The sequence below is a fragment of the Mus caroli genome, unplaced genomic scaffold (assembly GCF_978045245.1).
Source record: "Mus caroli unplaced genomic scaffold, Mus_caroli_1 scaffold_18, whole genome shotgun sequence".
Lineage (NCBI taxonomy): Eukaryota > Metazoa > Chordata > Mammalia > Rodentia > Muridae > Mus > Mus caroli.
The window spans coordinates 11,482,495-11,509,551 of NW_028227273.1; the positions used below are offsets into that span (position 1 = coordinate 11,482,495).

The window sequence follows — 27,057 nt, forward strand, 5'->3', positions numbered from 1 at the left end:
CCAACTGTAGTGTCTATGTCCTAAGAATAAAAATATCTCCATGCACAGCTGTAGGATAGCTATCAATGTTAGTAAGTTAAACACTGATATAATAATACTTTGATCTCTTTTACCACGTAAACTCCAGTGTTGATTCAATAATATTTTTTGTTGTATTTTTCTCTCGAAAACATAGTCCAATGTTTTAGTCTCCTTTAATACAGACCATTTCCAAAAACTCTAAAGTGTGTGTGTGTACTATTCACTCATGGCAGAGGCACACAATGTCTACTGGCAGTATTTGTTCTCATTATGTGTTTACTGTGCTGTCTGACTGTGCAGTTACTATTTTCCCTTGCAACCACTAAGCACACAATAGGCAGAACTGTAAGGCCATGCAGACATCCTGCTTTTCAGCACATTCCCATGTAGGCTGTGAGCTACTGATTCCTGTCTTATTTGGTCACTGATTCTTACTTTGGTCTCAAAATAATCACATGAATTATTCATGAAGATAAACATAAAATTTTAAATTAAACAGGTTTCAACTTTTGAGTACAGCTCCATATGCTTTAGATATTAAGTACAAATTCACCACTTTAGGAAGACAGACTAGAGAACAAGGAGCAGACTCCAGGATAAAGACAAACCTGAGTTGGACACTGAAAAGTGAGATTCTATTTAGAACTATTTAATTAGTAAATCAAGGCAGACAATTGCATTTAGAAAGTTAAAAAGGGGGTGAAGAAATGCTGCAGGGCTGAAAGCACACTATTCTTGCAGGGGACCCCAGTTTAGTTCCCAGCACCCATATAAGCAGGCTCCAACTGCTTTTATCTCCAGTTCCCGGAGACCTGGTGCTGTCTTCTGACCTCTCAGGGACCTGCACTCACATGCACATACCCAACCCTCACACACAAACATATAACTGAAAAGTTAAAAAAATTAAAGCTAAAATAATAGATGGTAAATCTAAATCCTCTTACAAGTCAAAGAATCATTAGACAAAGCAAATTATCATATTCTATCTACCAATTTTATAAAATCATATTATAATGCACCAAATCTGTCTTCCTTCACTTCATCCAGAAGTTTTAAAGAGATAGCTAGCATCCTCCTCATTGTAGCTTCTAAAGCTCACTATGTTCATATGTCCGCACTCCTATCTCCTCTCTTACACATAGAGCTTAGCCTCCAAAAATGTTTACCTGGCAAAATGTTTTACCCACAGAAGTTTACACTACAGTCTAAATCAAACACACAAAACTGAAATTTAAAGTTCCACTCATTATCATGTGGAGTACTCTCTCCTCCCGTCGTCTTTTTAAATGTTGGTCTTGACCATTAATAAACTGATTTCAGAATCAATTAATAGGTCATACACATGACTTGCAACTCAAAGCATCACCCCAGAACCTGGGCCAGAATTCTTTATTGGACTGAATCAAATTTAATATAATCCAAGTATAGAATAAAAAAATGTATGAATTACAGTGGTAGAAAAGAAATCCAAAGAGTTAAGAAAAGGTAACAAACACCGAACATTGTGGTGAACACCTTTAATCCGAGCACTCACAAGGCAGAGGGAGTTCTGGATTTGAGGCCTACCTGTTCTACAACATACATGAGTTTCAGGAATACACAGAGAAACCCTGTCTTGAAAAAACATACAAACAAGCACACAGAAAGAGGGGGAGGAAGAGACAGCTACCGAGATGGCTGAGGATGTAGCTCAGTGGCAGGTCACCTGCCTGTTATGCATGTAACCCTAGGTCCAATCCCCCAGTACTAAGAAGAAAAATAATTGACAAAAACAAAGAAGCTGGATATAATGGCACACACCTATAATCCCAGCATCTAGGAGGTAGAAGTGAGTACATTAGTAGAAGTTCAAGGCCAGCCTAAGTTATATTGCAAGTTTGAGGCTAGCCTGGGCTACATGAGACCCTGTCTTTTTTTAAAGTGGGGGAGGGGTGTGAGATAAGAAGTAATGATACTGGCTGGAGAGTTGGCTCAGCAGTTAAGAGCACTGATTGCTCTTCCAGAGGTCCTGAGTTCAATTCCCAGCAACCACATGGTGGCTCACAACCATCTATAATGAGATCCAATGCCCTCTTCTGGTGTGTCTGAAGACAGCCACAGTGTACTAATAACATTAAATAAATAAATCTTTGATAATGATGAAGAAGAAGAAGAAGAAGTAGTAGAAGTAGTAGTAGTAATGTTACAAACTGTATGTCTTTAAAGACATTTTTAATTTGGCAGGGGGCCGGGAATGGCAAGGAATTAAACATCCTGTGACTTCAAGTCTGGGTGATAAAGTATTTCATGTAAACACACACACATTTATATAATTCATAACTTCAATGTAGCATTTATAAAATGGCCAGTGACTTAGCATCCTTGTCTATGATTTCAAAAACCACTGCAGAGCCTCAATTGCTATTCGATGTAAAATGCAAATAGAGTGTTTTCCTTATCTAAACACTCATCAACCAAGGGCAAAGTCTGAACTTCAAGGGTTTAACTTTACAAAACTGCCATTTTATAAGAAACAAAGTAGAGTGCTTTAACAGTATAAATCTACAAAAACTGATTTAAGAGGCTTCAAAAGTCAATCATTTTGAAAGGAAAACCTGATTTTGAGGAGAAAGATTCTAGATTTGGTTGTTAGAGAAAGAAAAATAAGCCTTCCTTATTCATATAGCTTTAGAAATAACCTCAGACTCTCTGAACCTCAATTCCATCTACAAAGGGGTAACAATTTAGACCGTAAGACCGCCATACAGATTTTAAAGGATAAAGGTTCTTTGTAAACGACAAGGCAGTATGCTAAGTTAAGGTGTTGTCCTAATCTAAAGCACCCAGAACTATAACATAACATACATACATAAGACCCACAACAACCTGGGAACCTGCCACATGGAGAAGTCGTTGCCAGCTGCTTCCTTCAACTTCAATGTGGTCGTATGAGCCATCTATTTAAATATCAAATTGTTTTCACACTTGCTATGAACAAACAGTGAGGTTTTATATAATATAGATATGAGCTCTCATTAAGACAGCTTTCCTATATCTAATTCAGATATAGAAAATAAAAATTAAAACAGATAAAGACCTAGTCATACAATCCCTGGAATTTAGACTGCTAAATAAATTATTTCATAACTTGAAAACGCCAGACTTTATAGCTAGACATCTAGCAATCTCCAGATGTTCGCTTTCAGCAGTCACTTGCTCTGATACACAGCAAAGCGTCCGACATGGCGCTGCCTTCCTTTGCCTCTGTCCCTGGTATCTTCCTCACTTAATAAACATTTCTAGATGCCTATGTAAAGTCAGCAGTCAGCTCCTAAAGGACAAAAGCATGCGCTTTTCTTGTCCTTTCTTTAAGGGTAAAAAGCATAGAGCTGGAGGTCCATCTATGACATTACCCACACATTTAGTAATAGTCTAGCACACTCATGCTGTAAATATTGTACCACATTTGAGTTACTATTCCCATCATGTTACATATATTCTCTTCTTGCACGTGCTAGTGTGTGTGGTATGTTCGCATGTTCAAGTATATACGGGTGCAACTGTGTGTGCATATGGAGGCCTGAGGCAGATATCAGGCGTCTGTCTCCATCATTTGTCACTGAACCTAGAACTTGATAGTACGGAAAGTAGAATTACAGGCTCACTGCCACACCCATACATTTAGATGGGTGCTGGAAAGCTGAACTCCTATTCAACAAGCAATTTATCTACTGAACCATCACCTAGGCCCACTTAAGGGTACCTTCAGCCCTTCAAGACAACCAATAAGAAATTAAACTGCTTAGGAAAAAACCCAAATGATTACATGAAAGTTAAAAAAAAAAAAAAAAGGCTTACTGAATATTTAAAGGATGTTTAAAACTAGATTAGTATTGAAAACCAGGCAGGCATGATGGCATGGTGGCATGTGCCAGTAGTTCCAGTTACTGAAGAAGCAGCTCAGGCAGCACGGTGGCTTGAGCCCAAGAGTTTAAGACCAGTTAAGACAACATAGCATGAGTTTGTCTTACAAATATATTTTAAAACTTTAAAAGGGCTTGATGTAGTAGAACACTCCTCTAAGTCTGGAGGTAAAGACAGGGGGTCAACAGTTCAAGGCCAACCCCAGCAACGAAGTGAGTTCAAGACCCACCGGGCTACGTTAGAGCCTGTTCAGAAATATAAAAATGAAGTACTGCAGTTGCTTGCTTGCAAGGAAGGCAAGATTTAAGCCGAGGATGTAGTTCAGTTGGTAGACTGCTTGCCTACCATTACAAAGTCCTGGGTTCAGCCCTCAGTACTCCACACACCAAGGAGCACCTATAAACATTATAGTGACACACACTCAGTTAGATAGACACAGACCAGTCAGCCCAGGATGCATGATACTTACACATAATACTGAATTTTATATTGTAACTGGCATGATTAAGTTTATACTTTCTTTAAGTTCAATGCAAATGTTCATGTTTAGGCTAATCCCAAAATAAATATATTAAAATTAAAACTTTCATTACAAAAAAAGTGGGTGTTAATCTAGCACTTGGGATACTGACAGTGAAACAGCCACAAGTTCAAGGTAGCCTGGGCTACATAGTTAAGACCCTGTCTTGAGGGTGGGGTTTTAAAACCAACAACCACTACCACCAAACAACACAACACAAAACAACAAAAACTGACTTAAAACCTGAAACAAGAAAAAGATGCTAAAAGAAGACTAAGCATAAAATGTATCCAACTCCTACCTTAAAAGTCAGTAAGATCAGCAAGAAAGGCTTTATTTATTGGTAGTTTCCTGCTTTTGCAAACACACCTGAGGTTTAAAATGCATACGGTGAGACATGTTGTGTGTATACCCATACTGAGATGTGGTGACAACGCACCAAAACAGCGTAGGGTACCTTTAAAAACTTGTTTCCCAAGTGCTGCCTTTCAAATGACCCTAATGTAGGTACTGAAAGATACTAGGAGATACTATGTAACTAGGAGAAACTGCATAGTACAAGTACCGGCTAGCCACACTACTGGAATTCATCAGCTGCAGAGAGTAAACGGATCCTTCAGTTGCTTTTATGTAAAACAAGGGTAATACAAGAAATGTGTAACTTCAACGTGGCAGCAAAATGGCTAATCATTTAACATTCCCATCTCTGGTTTCCAAATCCCCTATGTAGGTGTCTTATAGAATGCATGTTTTTCTTATCTAATCACTCTAACCACAGCCATAGTTTGGGTTTCCTTAAATTCCCTTAAATAATCAGCTTTTACAGACTCATTCTGCTGATAAAAGCACTGAATTTTTTTGCTTATGAAAATGTAGTCTTCTCACAATTTTCCAAATCCCTCTCTAGTATGTGAAAGGAGATAGAAGCAGCCACACTTCCTTGAGAAAAAACCGCTTTCCATGTTACCCCAGAAGAACTTCACATGTTTTGAATTTTTTAAGTTGAAAAAAGAAGTCTTTACACATAAGTGCTTTCTTTTACGCTAATGGCTCTCTTGATGATAAAATAAAGATCAATGTAACTCTAAGCTCCAGGCTAACGAACTGCAGGGGACAGAAACAAGCAATTTGGCAGAGCTCTGCTAAAAGGCTACTAGTAAAATATACCAGCTCCCCCTCCCCCCTCCCCCACCCCTTTAAGGTTTCAATTAAGATGGGGCCTAGTTTTACTCATAGAAAGCCACAGAAAGAGAAAGCACAACTCCTGTTACAAAGTCTCTTCATCGAAGGCAACTCCAGAAAGGAGACAAAAACCATCCCCTTCCTTTACCACTCAAAAGATGGCAATTCAGTGCTCCGATCACAGAAGATGGCGTGAAATGAATGTTTAGCGTCATTATGTCTCTTTAACACAACATAAAAATGAGGTTTGTTTTCCTGATTGCAACTCTTTCTGTTGTCTCTACTGGATTAGTTACGGATAAACTTGTTTAACAAGGCATATACGCTTTCAAAATTAACTTAAGTGTTTCAATTGGTGAAAAAGGCACTTTTAAAGCCCTCCAGAATTCCTCAGCACAAGCACAAGAGTAAAGATCACATTACATACAGAGATTATCACAGTCCCCCAAAGATACCCAATCTGCATGTTAGCAGACATGCAGGCCAGTCTTCCAGCCAATATGAACTGGGGAAATGAACCCAGTCACAAAACCAAAAAAGAACAAATTAAGAGTTAATGCCTGGCTAAAAGGAGGCCGAGAAGGAAGTAACTTCACTATGTAAGGAATTACAAAACATCAAAGGTTAGATAATGGACAACAGGTGTCTTTGAAGAGAAAAGAGCCACAATGCATTGCTCCTATTTTAGGATTTCCATTCTCAAAGCAGTATAACAACAATGATTTTTTTTTCCCCTCAAGAAAGTCAAGACCAAAACTGTGCCTTTACTATTTAACAACTGTAAGAGCCTGATGCTCTTCTGTTTACTTTTTAACTTTACTTAAAAAAAAAAAAAATCCATCTAATCCCAATCTTGTGTGGGCAGATTAAAATATGGCTTAGTGCCAGATGGTTTGCTGATCAGTGAACATTAACTAACTAGAGATTTATTATCACGAAATGGAAAAAGAAAAGCATCCGACTATACACGCTACTACCACATAAACTAGTCAAATATACAAATCAAATCCAGTCGCTGGTATCACAGAACCGCAGTATCAGCAAAAACAGAATCGTTTCTCTCACCGTAACACTTACATCTCTACAGTAACTGGATTCCAGTGGCCTCAAAGAATAGCAATTCCAGACACAGGTACTGGTTACCCTGGAGTTCTGTTCCTCAAGCCAGTCACAAAATTTAGCACCTGTACTCTGGTTAAATGGAACACTGAGAAACCACTTCAGCCAACAGGCTAACCTATCCCTTTCTCTCCATTCCACAAAGACAGCATATTCCAAAAATGGAGAATCCTTTCTTTTCCGATTGAGGCCCCCTCTTATGGGTTCAGTGGGCAGGATTACTTCTCTCCAGCACGCATGGAGAACATACTTCTGCTTTCACTCTTAAAGAGGGTCCCCCAACACAGATGCGCCTCTTCCTTCCCTGTATTGAGTAGATGATAGTGCTCTCTACCACTGCAAAACGTTCGGGGAAGTGGAGGGAAGTTGTCAGTTACTGAGGGCTACTTAATCAATCTTCAAATATAAAGACTGAAAGGGGTGACTCCAATCCAGAAGTGGGACTGGGAATCCTACTCCCTGCGGAAAGGCTGCCCCAACCTTGCCTATCATTCCGTTTAAGTGGGGAGATGTACTCAGAGGGAGTCTGTATTTGATGAAGGGGTGCCCCGACTTTAACGGGGGGTCAGAAGAAGGTGCTAAGTGTACCGGGAGGGACGTAGCAGCGGCTGGAGGGTCGTTGAGGGGAAGGAGGGCCCCCCGCACTGAACGGGGCTCTGGGAAGAAGGGAGGGTCTGGAGGCAAGGGCTGCATGGGGGGAGGGGCCGCCCGTCCCGGAGGCGGCGGCGGGGCTGCAGCCTCGCGGGGACCATGTGCCGGGAGCGGCGGCCACCCGCAGGGGCAGCCCGGGGAGCAGGGCCCGCGGCGCGCGCGCGCGCAGGAAGCCGGGGTCCCGGGTTACGCACGAGGGGCGCGAGCCCGCGGCCGGACTCACCGAGGCTGCCGGCGAAACCGTCCATCTTGCGGGGACCGCGCCGGGCTCGGGGCTCAGCGGGGCGGGCGCTTCATTCAGCGCCCCGACCAAGCGGCGGCCGCGGGACCTGACCCGCCGGTTCTCAGCGTCGCTCGGCGCGGCTTCCAACTCCCGCCGCCGCCGTCCGCCGGTCAGCCCGTCAGCCCCGAGGGTCAGTCGGTCAACCAGGTTGAGAGCCGCGCCGCCCGCCCGGCCTCTCTCTCCCTCTCTCTCTCTCTCTCTCTCTCCTAAGCCGCAGCCGTGAGCGCCGCGCCGCGCCCCGCCCCCGCGCCCGCGCGCAGCCACGGCTCCGCCCCCGCGCACGCCGTCACGCTTCCGATCCCGCCCCCCACGTGACGGAACGGGGCGGGGCTTCCCGCGACACGCCCCTCCCTCTCTGCCCTGCCTCCGCAGCCGCAGAGAACACACTTGAGAGTTAGGGAGGCCATTGGTTGTACTTGTGTTCCTGGCCCGGTTCCCCACGAGGGTTCTCCAGCCCGAAACTGGGTCTGAGTGGACGGGGCTCGTGGGTGTCCTGCTGCTAGAAAGCTGACCTGCACCGTGGGATTCTTTCCCTCTGGGAAGCCCGCGGAGTACGGTTCTAGAGTTCTTTTGAAGGGAGGGGACGAGGAGGCTAAGGAGTGAGAGGAAGGATTCCCCTTGTTGGGGTTCCCCTCTCCTCTAGTCAGGTGAGAATTCTAGGTAGAGGCAAGACTTTTTGACCAGCCTGAGGCCATGTCTGCCACAACCGCAGGTTCTAGGACAGAGCACAAGCAAACAATGTTAATGCTGGATGAAAAGAGTTCGTCTTACCCAAGTCTTATGAGGAAAGGCAGGGCCTTGAATACCTTTGTCTGCCCAAGGTCATGGAACGTGGGTGGAAAGTGCACCTAAAAGGCTGGCTTGTCTTACTCTCCTTTTGTTCTTCCCATCAGGGTACAAAGCCACCGGATAGCCTATCAGGAAACTATAGCACAGAATATTAGTTTTTAAATAAACCTTAGTTCTAGGCTCAAATCTATGAAGTCACGTAACTAAATTTAGGTGCTTTAATTTATTTGCAAATTCAAGTGCTATATTGTACCTGAGGCTGAACTCTGGCACATGCATGCACAAACACAACCAAAACTCATCCCATCTTCTTCAACCCTCTAATCTTATTATTATTATTTTTAAAGATTTATTTATTTTATTTATATGGGTACACTGTCACCCCGTTACAGATGGTTGTGAGTCACCATGTAGTTGTGGGGAATTGAACTCAGGACCTCAGGAAGAGCAGTCAGTGCTCTTAACCGCTGAGCCATCTCTCCAGCTCTCAACCCTCTAATTTTATCCTCTTTCCTTACAAAGACATTTGAATAGTTTAGGTCCCTTCTAGGTCGATGTGCAGATTAGAGTAAGAAAAAAAGTGTAAGGTGTCTCAGAGACTAAATTAGATATACCTTTTAAAGTAGCTGGGTTAGGAAAAAATAAGAATGTCTGTTAATAGAGTTGTCGGTTATAAAGGACAAACTGAAGTAAGGAGGGAAGAAATGGGAAACAGCAACTGCCATGAAAAGAATTGACAGAATTAAACGGTCGAAAGGATTGTTAAACATCCTTGAAGTATACCTCTCCCCTTTGATGCCTCTTTAAACATCTTCCCTAAGGGCCTGGGAGTGTACCTCAGTGACCAATTGTGCTTAGTAAATATGAGGCACTGGGTTTGATCCCCAGCTCTGGAAACAGCCAACAAACAAAATCTAACTTAAAAACTTAAGGAAATATCACAGCAAACCTAGGAGGTCAGTGTTGTAAATAGGACACAGCAAGGCTGAGAGATGACAGTCAGTAATGTGCTTCCCACGGAAGCATGGAAAGTGTACTGATGTACACTTACAATCCCAGATCTGGGAAGGCAGAGACAAACTGAACGCCAGGGCGTCCTGCCAGCCAGCCTCCACAGAGAGGTCCTATCTCATAAACAGCTCATGAGGAACTGTACCTGAGGCTGACCTCTGGCACACGCATGCACAAGCACAACAAATGAAAACCTGACATTGGCTTTTTAAAAAATGTTTAATTAAAAGAAGAGAAGAATAAGTCAGGTTTTCTTCTAGCATGGTGAACCAATTTTTAAGTTTTCAATAATTGAAGTAGAACTTGATTTCCTACTTATAGTAAAGCCATATATATACTATATGTATGTATATATTATATATGTATATATTGCACATATGTATATATTATATGTTTACATTACATATATGTATATATGCAATGTGTATATAATATATGTATATATTATAAATGTATATATTACATGTGTATATATTATATATGTATATATTACATATGTGTGTATATTATATATGTATATATTACATATGTATGTATATTATATATGTATATATTATATAATTGCTAGAGGCATTCTGATTAATTTCATATGATTCACATTTTAAAAAGAAAAACACAAGTATTATACATTTAAAATTCTACAGCACTGCATTACTGAGTATGTTCTTGACAGGAGACAAATGTCTATTTTGGCTTGCCATCAATGAAGGCCAAATTCTCTACTTACAATGTACTTATCTGATGACTGCAAGGGCCTTCCCCTTTGGCTTTGTGTGTTGCAACCCTTGCTCCTCCCACACTCCTCACATACTGCCAGGGCCAGCTGTATGTCCATATGGTGTTCTAACCTCTAGCCCTGAAACTCTATGCTGGGACGCCAGGCAAGTCAGTGAGCTGAGCCACAGGAGCACTCCCGGAATCTATTGCTAAACAAAAGTAGCCGGCACTGATTCAATGCAAATGTCCGTGGTCTGGGTGGAATATTTCACTAAGCCTAACATCAAATGTATCCCCAACTCTTTGGGAAGCTAGTTGCCCCAGATATCTAGTTATTCCAATAGTTCCTGCCGGAGTGGAATATGTGACTAAGGGAAGGAAGGCTGTGATGGAAAGATGTGCCTTCCTACGCACTCAGGGCAGGCACACTCAGTGCGGACACACTCAGGGCAGGCACACTCAGTGCGGACACACTCAGTGCAGGCACACTCAGTGAGGACACACTCAGGGCAGGCACACTCAGTGCGAACACACTCAGGGCAGGCACACTCAGTGAGGACACACTCAGGGCAGGCACACTCAGTGCGGACACACTCAGGGCAGGCACACTCAGTGAGGACACACTCAGTGCAGGCACACTCAGTGCAGGCACACTCAGGGCAGGCACACTCAGTGAGGACACACTCAGTGCAGGCACACTCAGTGCGGACACACTCAGTGCAGGCACACTCAGGGCAGGCACACTCAGTGCAGGCACACTCAGTGCGGACACACTCAGTGCAGGCACACTCAGTGAGGACACACTCAGTGCGGACACACTCAGTGCAGGCACACTCAGTGAGGACACACTCAGTGCGGACACACTCAGTGCAGGCACACTCAGTGAGGACACACTCAGTGCGGGCACACTCAGGGCAGGCTCACTCAGGGCAGGCACACTCAGTGCAGGCACACTCAGTGCGGACACACTCAGTGGGGACACACTCAGTGCAGGCTCACTCAGTGCAGGCACACTCAGGGCAGGCACACTCAGGGCAGGCATACTCAGTGCAGGAACACTCAGTGCGGACACACTCAGTGCAGGCACACTCAGGGCAGACTCGGGCTGCGGGGCTTGCTGTGCTTTCCTGTAGGCTCAGCACCCTGGAGGCTGAGTCAGGGAGACCAGAAGGTCAAGATCATCTTCACATCCATAGCAAGTCTAAGGGGAGCCTGGACCAAAAGAAACCCTGTAACCAATCCTATCTTCTAAAGTAAGACAAACAAACCAACCGGAAACGTGGAGGCAAGGGATGCAGCCATCTGAAGCTCAAGCATTGTGAACTTCATGATAAATCTGCCTGTGTCAGTTATTTTTACTTAAGTAATCCAGATTTAGTCTAACCATTGAAACCAGCCAAAGGAGTTTTTAAACAAAAACAAAAACAAAAAACAAAAAACAAAAAACAAACCAAAAAGCTGAGACAGAAAAAAAAATGAAATTAAAAACTCAGAACAATACAAATAAAGACTGAGGAGATGGGTAGAGTAGTCTCAATGGTTAGAGTAGTCTCAATGGTTAGGGTAGTCTCAATGGTTAGGGTAGTCTCAATGGGTAGGGTAATCTCAATGGGTAGGGTAGTCCCAATGGGTAGATTAGTCTCAATGGGTAGAGTAGTCTCAAGGGTAGGGTAGTCTCAATGGGTAGGGTAATCTCAATGGTTAGGGTAGTCTCAATGGGTAGAGTAGTCTCATTGGGTAGGGTAGTCTCAATGGGTAGAGTAGTCTCAATGTTAGGGTAGTCTCAATGGTTAGGGTAATCTCAACAGTTAGGGTAGTCTCAATGGGTAGGGTAGTCTCAATGGGTAGGGTAGTCCCAATGGGTAGATTAGTCTCAATGGGTAGAGTAGTCTCAAGGGTAGGGTAGTCTCAAGGGTAGGGTAATTTCATGTAGACCGTGCCAGGAAACGTGGTAAGACTGAGCAGGTTGAAAGTCCCAGAACTTTGTATCAGAGAATGGTAGGAGCTTCACTTGCTTCCAACCAGGCCCTTGTCACGTGACCACACTCCCTACTTAGGAACGTGATCTACAATCGTGTAGATGAGAGTTTTCCATGCTCCTGAGGTATCTAGAGACCCTGAGAGTTAGCCAATAAGCTTCCCTTCCCAGACATTCCTTCCTACAAAAGGTATTTAATCTCTGGTCCACCCTGAGGAGGTGAGACATATCCATTTTCCAAGATGAACAATCAGTAAACAATTTGGAACCAAGGACTGTCTCTCTCATTAGGAACCACCACCGTGGGGAGCATAGAAAAAGCCTTTGTCTACAGAGCCCCGCCATCTAAGTCTCCACAGAAGGCCCCCTCCACACTCCCAGACAATCACTATTAAGCTACCCCACCCCCTGCTCCAGGCTCCTTATCATAGGCCTGTGGACCCTGGACCCTCTGTTCCTGACTCCTCTGCAAGGTTTTCAGTGGTAACTGGATGCCCAGGAGTCAGGGAACCTCAGCTTTGGTCTCCCACATCTTAGGCTGCGTTTTCCCACCCCCTGAGCAGTGTATCTGCACTTCCTGAAAGCCCATCACCCTATAGTAGGTATAGAGTAAATGTGGAAGCAGTCTCAGTGGGTAGGATAGGCTCAATCGGTAGCGTAGCCTCAGTGGGTAGGGTATGGTAGGCTCAATGGGTAGGGTACAATGTTTGCTGTGTGAGCCTGGGGACTTGAGTTCAAGTCTCAAAACCCATATAATAAACTAGCACTCCCCCACCCCCGGGAAGTGGTGGTGCATACCTTTGGTCCCAGCACTCAGGAGGCAGAGGCAGATGGATCTCTGAGTAAGAAGAGAGTAAGAAATGCTTGAGAAAACAGACTCTACCAGGCCCTGTACACATATATTTGATCCTAGCACTTGGGAGGCAGAGGCAGCCAAATCTCTGTGAGTTGGAGGCCAGCCTGGTCTATATAAGGAGTTCATCAAGGCCAGCCTGGGTGACACAGTAAGATCTTTTCTCAAAAAAAAAAAAAAAAAAAAAAAAGAATGGTAAATAGACAGGTAAGCAAGCAGACTTGGGTTAGTCTGGGAATATAGCTCAATTAGAGTACATGCACAGAGCCCTGGAGTCCATCCACAGAACCGCATAAACTGAGCCTGGTAGTGCATGGCTATAATCCCCAGGATCAAGAATTCAGTGTCACCATTGGCTGTATGGTAAACCAGAGGCCATGCTGAGCTATGTGATAAATGGTCTTAAAACCAAACCAACAAACCAAACCACAACAAATGCATCCAGACTCCAGAACGGTAACATTAGACCGTCTAACTTCTAATCTCAGCTCTATCTCTTACCAGGTAAGGAAGATTAGACACAGTATCTAATTCCTGCACTTCAGGATTCCATCCGAAGCATGTGATGGTCACATCTCTGTGACCCGTAGATGCTGAGAAGATAGTGTGCTGATCCAGATAAAGCCGCCAGAACAGGTCTCAGGAAGCACTACTGCTGCTGCGGTTTCACAAGCAGTCACACGGCTCCTCTGCTCACCAGTACGTCCTCTAGTGTATCCAGTAGTAACTAGTAATGATTAGCATGGAGGCCAGTCAAGCTAAGGTCATCATGCCAACATCCAACGCCCAGCTGCTGTCAAGCCACCAGCAAAAATTTGCCCATTTTATATTTCTCCAACGAGATGCTGCAAACTGCCCCAGCAGCTATAATGAAGCAAAACGTTTGACCTTAGTCTTTCAAAACGATCATGCAGCAAGGCATTACCATTAAACGGGAAACACACTTAGAACACCAAATGAATGAGACATTTGGTTGTTCACCTTAAAAAGGGAATTTATCCTTAGATAAATTTATCCTTAGATTATTTTCACTTTGAGACCTTTAAGTACAATGAAAATGTTTTATTATTCTGTATTTAGAGTGCACTCCTCTGTGTGTGTGTGTGTGTGTGTGTGTGTGTGTGTGTGTGTGTGTGTGCATGCATGCGCGTGCTAATGCACCCAAGTGTTAGAGGACAAGTTACAGGTTACAGATTGGTTCTTGCCTTCTACCATGTAGGTTGTAAGGATTAACTCAGGTCACTGGGTTTGGCAGTAGGTGCCTTTTACCAGCTGAAGCATCTTGCTCAAATGAACAATTTAATTAAACAAAATAATATATGCACCATTTTTCATGAGCTCAAATATTACATATGTTATATACAGCTATGCCAAGTACAAAGACTTAAAATGTGGTCCTTCCTTCCTCTTTCTTCCTTCCTTCCTTTTCCTTCCTTCCTTCCTTTCTTCCTTCCTCTTTCTTCTTTCCTTCCTTTCTTCCTTTCTTCCTTCCTTTCTTTCTTTCTTTCTTTCTTTCTTTCTTTCTTTCTTTCTTTCTCACTTCCTTAGACAGAGTTTCAGTCGATACAGGCTGGCCTCAAACTCTCTGTGTCGCTGAAGATGATGTTAAACTTCTGATCCTTTGCTCCCATCTCCCAAATACTTGGGTAGAAAGCCTGTGCCCCCATGCCTGGCTAAAATGAGAAGTTTGACTCTATGCCTAGTTACCTTCCTCTGGGTCCAAATAAGAACGTCGTCATGAGAAGAGCTGCAGAATACTTGTGAGGACGCGCAAGACCTGCTGTCAAAGCTCTCAGCTGGAAATAAAACCGCAGCCTCCTTTGCTGACCTCTTTGTTTTACTCTCTCTCTCTCTCTCTCTCTCGTCTGATGTCCTTCAAAAGTAACTATAAATGTTTGTGTGCTTGCTTTTCTCTCTGATATTCTTTTTAGTGTCAAGAGAAATTAACTTTTGTAAAGGAACGCTGTCTTTTCAGCCCCTTGAATTTTATTGTTTGAATATTTTTTTAAAAAATGAAACTAGCCAGGTGAGGTTGGCACACACCTTTATCCTGGCACTCAGGAGTTGGGGGCAGGTGGATCTCTGTCAGTTTGAGGCCAGCCTGATCTACAGAGTAAATTCCAGGACAGCCAGGGCTACACAGAGAAACCTAAATAGATAGATAAACAAATAATAATAAATATATAATAAAATATACTTACTCCATGATTACTACCAGTGTTGACTTGAGTGTTGTCTTTCATCTAAGACTTCCCAAGTCCTACCTGCTTTCCAAAGGAAGAGATTAGGTGTTTTGCAAGGTCTGGGTGAGTGCTGAAATCTATCCTGTGGCTTGCTAGCCATGCCTTGCACGGGGAGGGGGTTGAGGGTGGAGGGGCATTGTTTCAGGGATTCATGAGTAAATGAATGGACACCAACTGAACCTAAGGTTGGCAACCCCAGTGGTGCCATTTCTGATTAGCTCAGGGAAGAGAATCTCCTGGGGCTGTAGAGCTTTCTCCCAGTGCTGACTTAACAGTGATGCTGAGGAGGGGGGTCTGAACGTGTTGAACCAATAACCAAACCTGTCCGTTAGAGAATCAACTTTAAAGTTTCTTTTTTATGTGCTTGAGCTTCACCATTTTAATAGACGTTGGGCAAGCCTTAGCGATAATAATTTTCAGGTGTCTGTCAGGCACACTGGCTCTTTGCCCCTTCGGGGATTCACAAGCAGCCTTTTACAAAATTAAGATTCTACAAGAAACTACTTTCAAACATCAACGTTAGGATGGAAAGCAGCCAACTAGGGGGATTTAATTCTCAAAGGTAATTACACAGGAAGCGCCCTCCTTGCAAATAAAATATTCCCGAAAGGTCGTTTGTAAGTCAGTTGTTTGAAATTAGGAACAGGGCTATAAATGATGACTAGTTTGCTGCTTTGCCGCCCCCAAAACATGTAGCGTGCTGATCCTAACCTGCCTGTGCTGAACCCACAGTGATGACAACCATACTGAACCATCTTGAACTAGACAGGTCTGAAGTTGAATATTGTCCATTGTAAGCCTCTGTGTGGGTGATATTGCAACCTAAATACAACGTGTACCACCATTTAAACTTTCAAAGTGATGACTTACCGATGCCCCCACGAGATGGATCTCATTATCCCGACTCTTCATACCCTGAAAAGGAACCTGAAAGAGTAGGAACTAGAAAAGGGGAGAGGGGACGGGGGAGGGATCAAGATTTGAACCCATATCAGTTTGCTTCTAAAGGCCAAGTTCTTCTCAAGGCACCTGTTCGCCTTTTGTGTCTTTGGGGGTTTCCTGGAAAACTGTGGACGCCCAGGTGAGGCACTTCTCAGCAATACAGTTTGAGAAACAGTGGTGTGATCAAAGAACTGCTTTGTGGAGATTAACCTGTGGGTGGATAAACGGGAGGAGGGAGTGGAAGTGTGGAATCCAATTAGGATTGAGTAGGGATGTCGCTGGCGGGAGAGCAGTCGCAGAAACATCCAGAAGAAAATAGGGTGAAGGAAAACAATACACAGATCCCTTGCTGGCCCGCTTGGCTGGTGGCCTCCGGAACTGAGTAAGGAGGAAGGCATAGAGGAGGGTCCCCAGGATCCTGGCCATGGAAAGAATGGTGGTAGCATTTACTGAAAAGGGGAAGCTAGGGACAGGAAAAAAAAATGAAGATGAAAATATACAGTGATTAATTTCTTTCTGTGGGAAGCTGAGGGGAGTCAGAGGTTATCTTTGGCAGCTGGGGCCCAGGCATGTGACCTAAGCCATTTGGATAGTATAAGCGAGATCTTTTAACCTGGAGAGAGTGGCATGGAGCTTAAAAAGGGACTGAAAAAGTGAGGAGTCTCTGTGATAATGTTGGGGGAGGGCGGCGACCACAGCAATATCAGCGCAGCGTCCCCACCCGCTTCTGTCCGGCTTCTGTCCGTAGGTGAAGTTGGAAATGCTCTCTGTGCCCTAGACTTCCTGGGTTTTCTTGCCAGCTTCCTGTGTCTGTTCTTCCAACTTTCCTGCCAATGAGGAGGCCACTTGATACCCTCTCAGTGAGTTTCTTCTCTGCCTGAGTTAGCCAGAGTGGGTTTCTCTTGTTTGCAGTGGAGAACCCTTGAGTGGGTACAAACACCGCCTTTCGTTTTAAACAGACTTAGGCTTGGTGAAGTCTCCAGTGCATGGCTTCAAATGTGGAATTCATATTTAGGGTGGGAGTTGGGGCTAAGTCATAGAAATCATTAGGAGAAAAGCTCTGCGAGGGCCTGGAAACAGGCTGACTGCAGAAGCTGAAGGAGCTCCGATATCGGGCAACCGAGAGCAGGTTTAACCCCATGAGGTTCGACACAAGGATAGGCGGCAAGAGGGTGTGGACGGAGCCCGCCGCCCGGTTACAGGCTCCTGCAAAGCATCTATCTCTCTTTTACTCTTTTAAATTATTTATTCTTATTTTATGTTCTTTGGTGTTTTGCCTGCATGTATGCCTGTGTGATGGTTACAGATCCCTGGAACTGGAGTTCCAGGTAGCTGTGAGCTGCCATGTGGGTGCTGGGAATTGAACCCTGGGTCCTCTAGAAGCCCAGCCAGTGCTGTTAACTGCTGAACCATCTCTCCAGCTCCCTGATAGATAATCTCAGTTGAGAATCTTTGGAATATCCAGTATCCATGACACCAAATCCTCCCTCCCTCCCTCTTTCCCACCCTCCCTCCCTCCCTTTTCTTGTGTATGTGTGTATGTATATGTGCACGTTCATGGGGTTAAACCTGCATGTAAGTGTTGAGATCAGAGGTCAAACTTGAGTGTCTGGCTTTTTTACCTGGGGCTCTGGGATCCTCACACTTATCAGGTAAGCAGTTTACGCTCTGAGCTGTCTCCTCAGCCCCAAACACCAAATTTTAAATTCAAGAACTAAAAAACCAAATACAAATTATTACCAAACTCTTACCAAAACAACAACAACAAAAAAAACCACCATAGTTAGAAATTGACTGTCATAAATAATAACAACAATAACTTGTTTTCTATTCTTTGAAATCATTCTCCAAGTATCAGTAGCCTATGAGTAAGGATCCCAGCTTTGAGAACTGTAAGAAGGGATACATGGTTTCCTGAGTGCAGACCTGGTCTATGCCCATAAGATTAAAGAGGTTCCCGCCCTTACCTTACGCCTTTCATAGGTGTAACTCAAGCTCATAGAGTTTCCCTAGTGGGCGCAGGCAGGAAGCCCATCCCTTTGCAGGCAAACTGGAGAGGCAAGCTCCTCCTGCCCACCGTGGTGTTGTTAGAGCAGGAACAACTGAGGCTGTAACTTCAGGGTCCTTGTGGGTATGATAAAGCAATACGTTTGCCATTAAGCAGTCTGGGAATAATTTTATTAAAAATCAAGATATAAAATCAGTCATTTGAGCTGGAGTAGGTCGTCCCCTTTAAGGATAGTTGTATTGTGTTTGCGCGTGCAAGCACGATGCACATGGGTCATGTCTGTAGACACAGCCACAAAGCTTTTCACACATCTCTCCTCAGCATACAGCTTTGCTTGTTCCATTTAGTGTGTTTAATAAGGTTGAGACTGGTCTACAACAACCGTCGTGAGCATTGGGGAAGTCCTCCCCATTAAAAGGGGACTTTCCACTTTTCTTATTTTTAAATTTTTTACTTTATTTGTTTGTTTGGTTGGTTGGTTTTTCAAGATAGGGCTTCTTTGTGTAGCCTTGGCTACCTTATAGCTAACTCTGTAGACTAGGCTGGACTTGCACTCAGAAAGATCCACCTGTCTTTGCCTCCCAAGGCCTGGAATTAAAGGCATATGTCACCACTACCCTGCTATTTTTATTATTTGAACATGGTGTGTGTGTGTGTGTATGTTTGCATCTAAGTAAATGAACATTTCAAATAAGGCATTTCTATAATTAAACTGTGGTACTTCAAGTGTTGAAGAATCTATGAGTTGAATGCTATTCTATGTGCTGGCTGTATAGATTTTATTTTGAAACTGAAAGTTTCATTCTACAACAGCAGCACTTTTGACCCAGCCTGTGAAACGTGGTATGACCGTACACACAGTTCATAGTGAAGCGGGCTTTACCTAGGCAAGAACAAGAAGCCATTCCTACAGAAGAGCTCAAGGTCCTTCAGAGTTAAAGTTGTAGAGAGCACATCTTGGGGTTGCTGATCTCATTTATCCATAATACAGTGCGAAACAGGGGTCTTTATAGTGGCCACACCACAGGTTTAGAAAATCACCACAGGTTTAGAAATGGCATAGAAAATCATGGCAGGCATTTCCCAAAGGCAGAGATATAAGTTGATAACTGTGTATAAGAATAGGAATATTTAAAATTTAGTACACCCCACAACGTCTGTGCAAGGATGCTTGCAGCTGTTTTTTTTTTTTTTAAGATTTATTTATTTATTATATGTAAGTACACTGTAGCTGTCTTCAGACACACCAGAAGAGGGCATCAGATCTCATTATGGGTGGTTGTGAGCCACCATGTGGTTGCTGGGATTTGAACTTCGGACCTTCGGAAGAGCAGTCAGGTGCTCTTACCCACTGAGCCATCTCACCAGCCCGCAGCTGTTTTTTTGTTTGTTTGTTTTTGTTTTTGTTTTTCTAGACAGGGTTTCTCTGTTTAGCCCTGGCTGTCCTGAACTCACTTTTGTAGACCAGGCTGTCCTTGAACTCAGAAATCCTCCTTCCTCTGCCTCCTGAGTGCTGCGATTAAAGGCGTGTGCCACCACACCCAGCTTCAGCCATTTTGTTTCTAATTGCCCCAGTCCTGGCAACATCCCAGATCTCCTTCAGCAGATGAACGGACAAACTAAATACCATTTCTAGCAAAGAAGTGAACTACAGAGCCATGAGAAGACATGGGGCTGGCAGGCACAGGGCACAGAGGATGTGGCTCACACTTAGTAGCTTGCCTGGCAAGCCTACACTAACAGGTTCAATCCCTAGCACTACGGAAACTGGGTGTGGCATTGCACACCTGGAATCCCAACTGTAGAGAGGTGGAGGCGGGAGGAGCATAGCTTCAAACTCAACCTCAGCTACACGGTAAATTGGAGGCCAGGCTGGGCTACTTGGGACTCTGTTTTAAAAAGGTACATAGCCGGGCGTGGTGTCACACGCCTTTAATCCCAGCACTTGGGAGGCAGAGGCAGGCGAATGTCTGAGTTCAAGGCCAGCCTGGTCTACAAAGTGAGTTCCAGGACAGTCAGGGCTATACAGAGAAACCCTGTCTCGAAAAACCAAATAAATAAATAAATAAATAAAATAAAAAGGTACATAGATAGGTGTCCAGAAGGTCACCGACAAGAAGGTGCCTTCTGTTCAAGTCTCTCCCCTCATCAAGCTTGGCCAATACCCTGCTCCGGTTCCTGGCTTGGCCTACAGTTACCTAAAACCCCCTGGGCAGAGGAGGCCAGATGGAAAGATGAGCTGAAGCAGACTGAGACAGAAATGGCAGAAGCTCAAGACCACAGCATCCTCCACTGAGGCACCACCGGGCTCGCCTTTCTCTAGTGGCTGAGGATGAGTAAAGCCTTGTTTTATAGAAAGCACTCGTGTGCGCGCGCACAAGTGAAGCCATACAGAGGAGACCTAAGTGCATATTGATACGAGAAAATTATATATGCTGTATAATTGTAAGCATATAGCACTGTATCTAGTTGAAAGGCAAAACTACAGAGACAGGAAAAAGATCAGTGAAAGGTTTGTGAGAGAGAACAATAAATATGCGGACCGTGAAAGATGGATTTATCTTGTAAAATGACAACTACTCTGTGTCATCGTATAAAAATGGGAACAGGCCAGCAGTCATTGCTCAAAGCTGTAGAATGTACAGCACTAAGAATGACCCCCCTAACGTCATAACCTCGGGACTTGGTGGGTGAGAGCGGCAAGTGGATTGTAAAAAATAAAGGTAGCACTTTAGGGAGGAAAGGTTGGAACCCGGCAGGGTATGCACTGAAGGAACTGACCCAAACGCGATACCAAAGAACAGAAATTGGTAGAGGTTAGTAAAGAAGAGAATAGAAAGGGGAAAAGTTAAAACAAGGGAATAGTGGGCTGGGGAGAGCTCAGTGGTTAAGTCACTCGCTGCTCTTCCAGAGAACCAAGCACCGCAGGGTGGGTCACAACTGTCTATAACTCCGGTTCCAGGGATCTAACGCCCTCTTCTGGCCTCTGCGGGCACTGCATGTATATATATATAGAGAGAGAGAGGGGGGGGGTAGTGTTTAATAATTCAATCAATCAAGAGGCTGAGGCAAGAGGATCATGAGTCTGAAGCCAGCCTGAGGTATGTATATGTACACTGCCTCAAAACAACAAAACAAGCCGGGCAGTGATGGCACACGCCTTTAATCCCAGCACTTGGGAGGCAGAGGCAGGCGAATTTCTGAGTTCAAGGCCAGCCTGGTCTACAGAGTGAGTTCCAGGACAACAAGGTCTATACAGAGAAACCCTGTCTCAAAAAACCAAAAAACAAAACAACAACAATAAATTGGTCAACAGAATTCAAATAGAAAAAAATGTGGGTTTTTTTTTCAAAGATTTGTTTTTATTTTATGTGTTCATGTGTGTATGTGTGTGTGTGTTCATCCCACCTGTGTGCCTGGTGCCTGTAGAGACTTATAAGAAGGTGTCATAGCCCCTGGAACTGGAGTTAAAAATGTGCCAACCATCAGGCAGGTGCTAGGAACTGAACCAGGTCCTTTTCAAAAAGAGCCAGTGTTCCTAACCCCCTGAGCCATTGCTCCAGCCCCCAGAAAAAAAATTTTTAAATAAACAATGTAGATAAGAAACATATATAAACAGGACTCCTTTAAACAACTGGCAGATACCCAAGAGGCTCAGCATTTCTGACAGGGATAAGTATAAGATCCCTAACCTGTGACTCCTTTACCTCAGAAATTTCATTTTGAGTAATAAGCCCAGAAGAAATCATCTGAGCTTTACCTGCAGGGCAGTTGCCTGAAAATATTTTTTAATATTGCAAAACCAGATTTAAAAAAAACCCCATATGTGCAATTAAAGGATCATGATTATACAAGTTCTAGCTGTAAGCTGAAATACCATTCAGTTATAAAAGTCGTAACATAAGAAACTTCAAATATGCAGAAAAATGTTGCCATTTTATTAAGTGAAAAAAATTACAAAAATAGTACTGATGATTTCAAGGAGACCGTAATCTGTATGTGAATCTACATATGAAAAAGCAAAAACTATCTGCTGATGTGTTTGTAGTGGTTACTTCTGGGTTCTGGGGTTATAGACAGTATTTTATTCTTACACTGTTTCCTGCTTTGATTCGGTGTATATGTGACTTTGGATCCATGTTTAAAACAACCAAAGGGGGCCAGGCATGGTAGCACATGCCTTTAATCCCAGAACTTGGGAGACAGAAGCAAGTGGATCTTTGTGAATTCGAGGCCAGCCTGGTCTACAAAGTGAGTTCCAGGACAGCCAGGGCTACACAGAGAAACCCTGTCTTGAAAAAACAAAGACAAAATAAAGCAAAACAACAACAACAAAAAACCAAAACCAAAAGGAAACGCCCAACACTAGTTTGTGTTCTGTCTTGATTCAATTATGAACCGGGTAACCAGGCATAAGAGCACATGCTTGCCATCCTAGCATTTGGGGAACAGAGGCAGGAAGATCAGGAATTCAAGGGCACCCTCAGCTGTGTAGTAGTCTGAGTTCACCTGGTACCAGTTAAGAGTTGATCTCAAAAAAACCCAACAAAACAAAACACTGTCAACAACAAAATTATGACCCAACAGCTTTTCTGTTGGAGCAGGTGTAGGGTGTGGGGGGTGTGGGAGTAGGTCAGGTGTAGGAGGGGACAGGCGGTGGGCTGAGGGGTGAGGGTGATAGGTGGGGGGAATTGGATACCGAGGGCTTAAATTGCAAAACTCAGCTCTAACGTCCTTCTAAAGAGAATCAGTTCTGCTGAATCAGTGAAGTCAGAGAAAAGCGGCTTTTTCTCAACTATGGTCCTTAAACGGTTGCAACGACTTTTGGCTAACACGTCCCAGTTTGGGAGCAGCGGTGACCATAGAGCAGTCCTTGTATAATAGTACCCAGTTCTGTCTACCTTGGGCTCTGGGCTCTAAGCTGTTCGTTGTTGTCTCTGCATTACAGGACACTCTAGAGACAGTGTGGGGACAGTTGGTATGAGGGTGAGCTTGATCTGTAAGCCTTATCCTAGTGTTCGTCACTGGGTAAGGCAGATCGTCCAAGGAGCTGTCTGCTGCCACTTCCGGTTTCCCCTTTAAGCCTCCTCCATGATGATATTTACCCTTTTTGAAACTATGTTTTTTAAAACTTATTTTCATGTCATTTTTAAAGCATGCATGTCTATGCATAGGTCTGTGCATATGAATGCAAGTGTCTGTGGAGTCCAGAAGAGAGGGTTAGATTTCCTCCAGATAGAGTTAGAAGTGGTTGCGAACCAAGGTGCTAGGAACCAGGTTCAAGTCTTCTGCTTAAGCAGTGGTTCTAGCAGAACCTGTGGTCACAACTCCTTGGGGGGTGGGTGTCAGACAATCTTTCCTAGGGGCCTCATATCAGATATCCTGCATACCAGATATTTACACTGTGATTCCTAACAGTAGCAAATTTAGAGTTATGAAGTAGCAATGAAGCCGAGTAGTGGTGGCACACGCCTATTAATCCCAGAACTTGAGAGGCAGAGGCAGGTGAATTTCTGAGTTGGAGGCCAGCCTGGTCTACAGAGTGAGTTCCAGGACAGCCAGGGCTATACAGAGAAACCTTGTCTCGAAACAAAACAAAACAAAGAAGTAACAATGAAGAGAATTTTATGGTTGGGGGGTCACGACAACCTGAGGAACTGTATTAAAAGGTCACAGCATTAGGGGGATTGAGAACTGCTGCGCGTGGATCTGTCTCTTTAGCCCTAACATTTATTCATTATAGAAACAATTAGCGATAATACTGGTCCTGTCTCCATATTCTGTTGGCATTCAGTGTAAGGTTCATGGCAGCTGTGCCTATTTTGTATAAAACCTGGTAACATTCATTAGTCTAGAGCCAGAATGTATATACTTTTAGAAGTAAACGTCTCAGGCTGCCTGTGGTAGCCTATGTTTGGAGTCATAGCACTCAGGAGGCAGAGGCAGGTAGATCTCTGGTACGTCTGAGCTAGCTTGTCTCTAAAACTACAAAAAAGGGAAATTTCTTCGTTTGGGAGGATAGGCTCTCACATAGCCCAGGCTGGCTTGGAACTTGATAAGTAGCTGAGGATGACCGTGAACTTCTGGCCCTCTTTCCTCTAATTCCAAAATGCTGGGATGGCAGGCATGCAGCAGCACGACTCATTTATGGACCCCTGGGGTCCTGAGGGTCAAACCCAGGACTTTGTACATGCTGGCAAGCCTATTCTACCAACTGAGCTAAGCCCAGGACTTTGTACATGCTGGCAAGCCTATTCTACCAACTGAGCTAAGCCCAGGACTTTGTACATGCTGGCAAGCCTATTCTACCAACTGAGCTAAGCCCCCAGCCCTTCGACGGAAACTTGAAAGAGCTGGGGAGATTTCTACGCTTCTGAAGGATGGGTTCTTTTCTCCTCTTCACTAAGTAGAAAGGGGAGAGCTAAGAAACAGCACCACACAGCCAAAAAGGCCCACTGAAGACAATATGATAGCACTTCTCAAAAGTATAAAGGCCACTGTGCAAAACACATACGAGCATTCTTTTTCATGAAGAAATTGAGGGTTTGGGGGTGGGGGGAGTTCTCAGTTACTGAACAATGCCTTCCTATGTCTATCAGCCGCCCCCTCCCCAATAAAAATTAGCACAGCTCACCTCTCAAGTGATCAGATAGCTCCAGGAAGAGATGGGAAAACGTGTCCCTGTATAATTCTTAGTAGAACCTTGTAAAGTGTACAACTGAGTGGCTTTTTACTACATTCAGATTTGTATATCAACCACTAACTAACTGCAGAGTGTTCTCATCTGACTCACCCACCCAAAGTAACTGTGTGCCCATTAGCAGCCCTTCCTTAATACCCATTGTGTCCAGAGGCACCCACTGCTCTATCTCTGTCTATGGGTTTGGCTGCTCTGGACATTTCATACAAATGGAATCAATTTTACATACCACTGTATAGATGCAGCAGCAGCAGCAGCAGCAGCAGCAGCAGCAGCAACAGAACACTTGAGTTATTTCCAATGTTTGCCCATTATGAATAGCGCAGCTAGGAACACTGGGTCTTGCATGTACATGTCCCTATAGTTGTGGAGTTGTTGGGTCATCAGGTAACAATCCTATGATTAACAGTTTGAGGAACACTCTGGCATTAGCTTTTAAGGGTCCTAGTTGTTAACTCACATGAACACACGCGTTTATTCCTTGTGTCGTCTCGTCTCTTCTCTTCTTTCTTTCTCTTTCCTTTCTTTCTTCTTAGAAAGACTTCTTTATGTACCTGGCTGTCCTGGAGCTTGCTCTGCAGACCAGGATGTCCTTGAACTCATAAGAGTTCTTCCAACCTCTACCTTCTCCGTGCTAGGATTAAAGGCATGAGCCACCACATCAGTTGTTTCTTATTTTTAAATCAGCATATGCTGGCTTCAGGAACATTATTTGTAACTTCATGAGCCTTTACAGAATCATCTAGGTTTTTTTTCCTTTTCTTTAGAGCCCAGGCTGACCTTGAACTTGTCTCACAGGGAAGATGATCTTGAGCTCCTCCTCCCAAGTACTGGAGCCCAGGTGTGGACCCTGGACTCTTCACCTGTCACTTCTGCTTCAGACTTTCCTGACCCTCGGTCCCCTTTATTTTGGCTCCACTCTTGTAGCCTACTAGCCAGTGCATACTCGGACTTTATTTTGGCTGCAAGTCTCTATCTCTTCTTGCCAGCTAGCTCAAGCATAAGAATATTAAGAACGACACATGATAAGGTCATGGGAGTGTGTAAGAGGGCACACAGGTCATAGCTCAACGGTAAAGGGCTTGTCCGGAATGTTCAGGGCTCTGTTTAATCCCCAACGCTGCATACAGGGAACAGATAACAGAAGCATCTTCTAAAAAAAAATCCATGAAAGGAAACCCTAATGGGCTAGCGTCACAAAAAAACAAAAACAAACAAACAAACAAACAAACAAACAAAAAACTAGTACTGAAAGCCAGTGGCTCTCAGGTGAGAGCCACTCAAAGGTGCTTCTAAACCCATCAGTTAAAATACACAAAACTTCACTGATTTCATCAAGAAAATAGAGCTGGGTCACGCCCCTTCCTGCTTTCCTACTGGCTGATAAGGTCTCTCTTGGTTTTCATGGCTCCTCTATAGGGAGAGAATGGCTGTGCCAGCGCCTTGTCACCAACAGAAGGGCTGGCTGTTCCAGTACAGCCATCCCCGAGTTCTCACTCACCTCAGTATCTCCATCTTCCTGTTCCTACTTCCTTTTCTCAGGGGAAAACAAATTATAAAGCAAAGCAACAAACCTTAACAAAACGAGGCACCTCGGCGGGTAAAGGCTCTTGCTGCCAAACCTGCCAACCTGAGTTTTGTCCACAGACACACAACATGGAAGAAGAAAGGGGACTCCTGAAAACTACCCTGTGACCTTTATACACACGCTAAGGCATAATACCCATACACACCCACCCTCTTCCTATACACAATACACAATAAATTAACACTAAAAAGTGTACTTAGTACAAAACGTAAAAAAAATATGTGTATAAAGAACATAGAGGGGCTGGTGCCGTGGCTCAGCGGTTAAGAGCACTAACTGCTCTTCCGAAGGTCCTAAGTTCAAATCCCAGCAACCACATGGTGGCTCAAAACCACCCGTAATGAGATCTGATGCTCTCTTCTGGTATGTCTGAAGATAGCTACAGTGTACTTATGTATAATAATAAATATATTTTTGGGCCGGAGCGAGTGGGGGCAACTGGAGCGAGTGGGATTGACCGGATCGAGCAGAGGTCTTAAATACAATTTCCAACAACCACATGAAGGTTCACAACCATCTGTACAGCTACAGTGTACTCATATACATAAA

At 44.0% G+C, this 27,057-nt stretch overlaps 1 protein-coding gene and 1 pseudogene across 8 annotated transcripts in view; one reads left to right on the top strand and one right to left on the bottom strand.

Annotated features, from left to right (window-relative positions):
* The window catches only part of Eml4 (EMAP like 4), a 123,920-nt gene extending 109,937 nt beyond the window's left edge, over window positions 1-13,983 (bottom strand). For 5 of the 8 annotated variants that reach the window (XM_029470878.2, XM_029470877.2, XM_029470874.2 and 2 more), the window contains exon 1: window positions 7,620-7,889. In XM_029470878.2, coding sequence (XP_029326738.1) covers window positions 7,620-7,644 — 25 coding nt within the window. In that variant the 5' untranslated portion in view covers window positions 7,645-7,889. Of the gene's footprint in view, window positions 1-7,619; window positions 7,891-13,528 lie in introns of those variants that run through there. The other 3 variants (XM_029470872.2, XM_021150126.2, XM_085833007.1) reach the window with 2 other exon arrangements.
* A 2,501-nt stretch (window positions 13,984-16,484) lies between these two features.
* LOC115029712 (ATP synthase F(0) complex subunit e, mitochondrial pseudogene) lies at window positions 16,485-20,516 on the top strand (annotated as a pseudogene).
* Window positions 20,517-27,057: the final 6,541 nt, after the last annotated feature.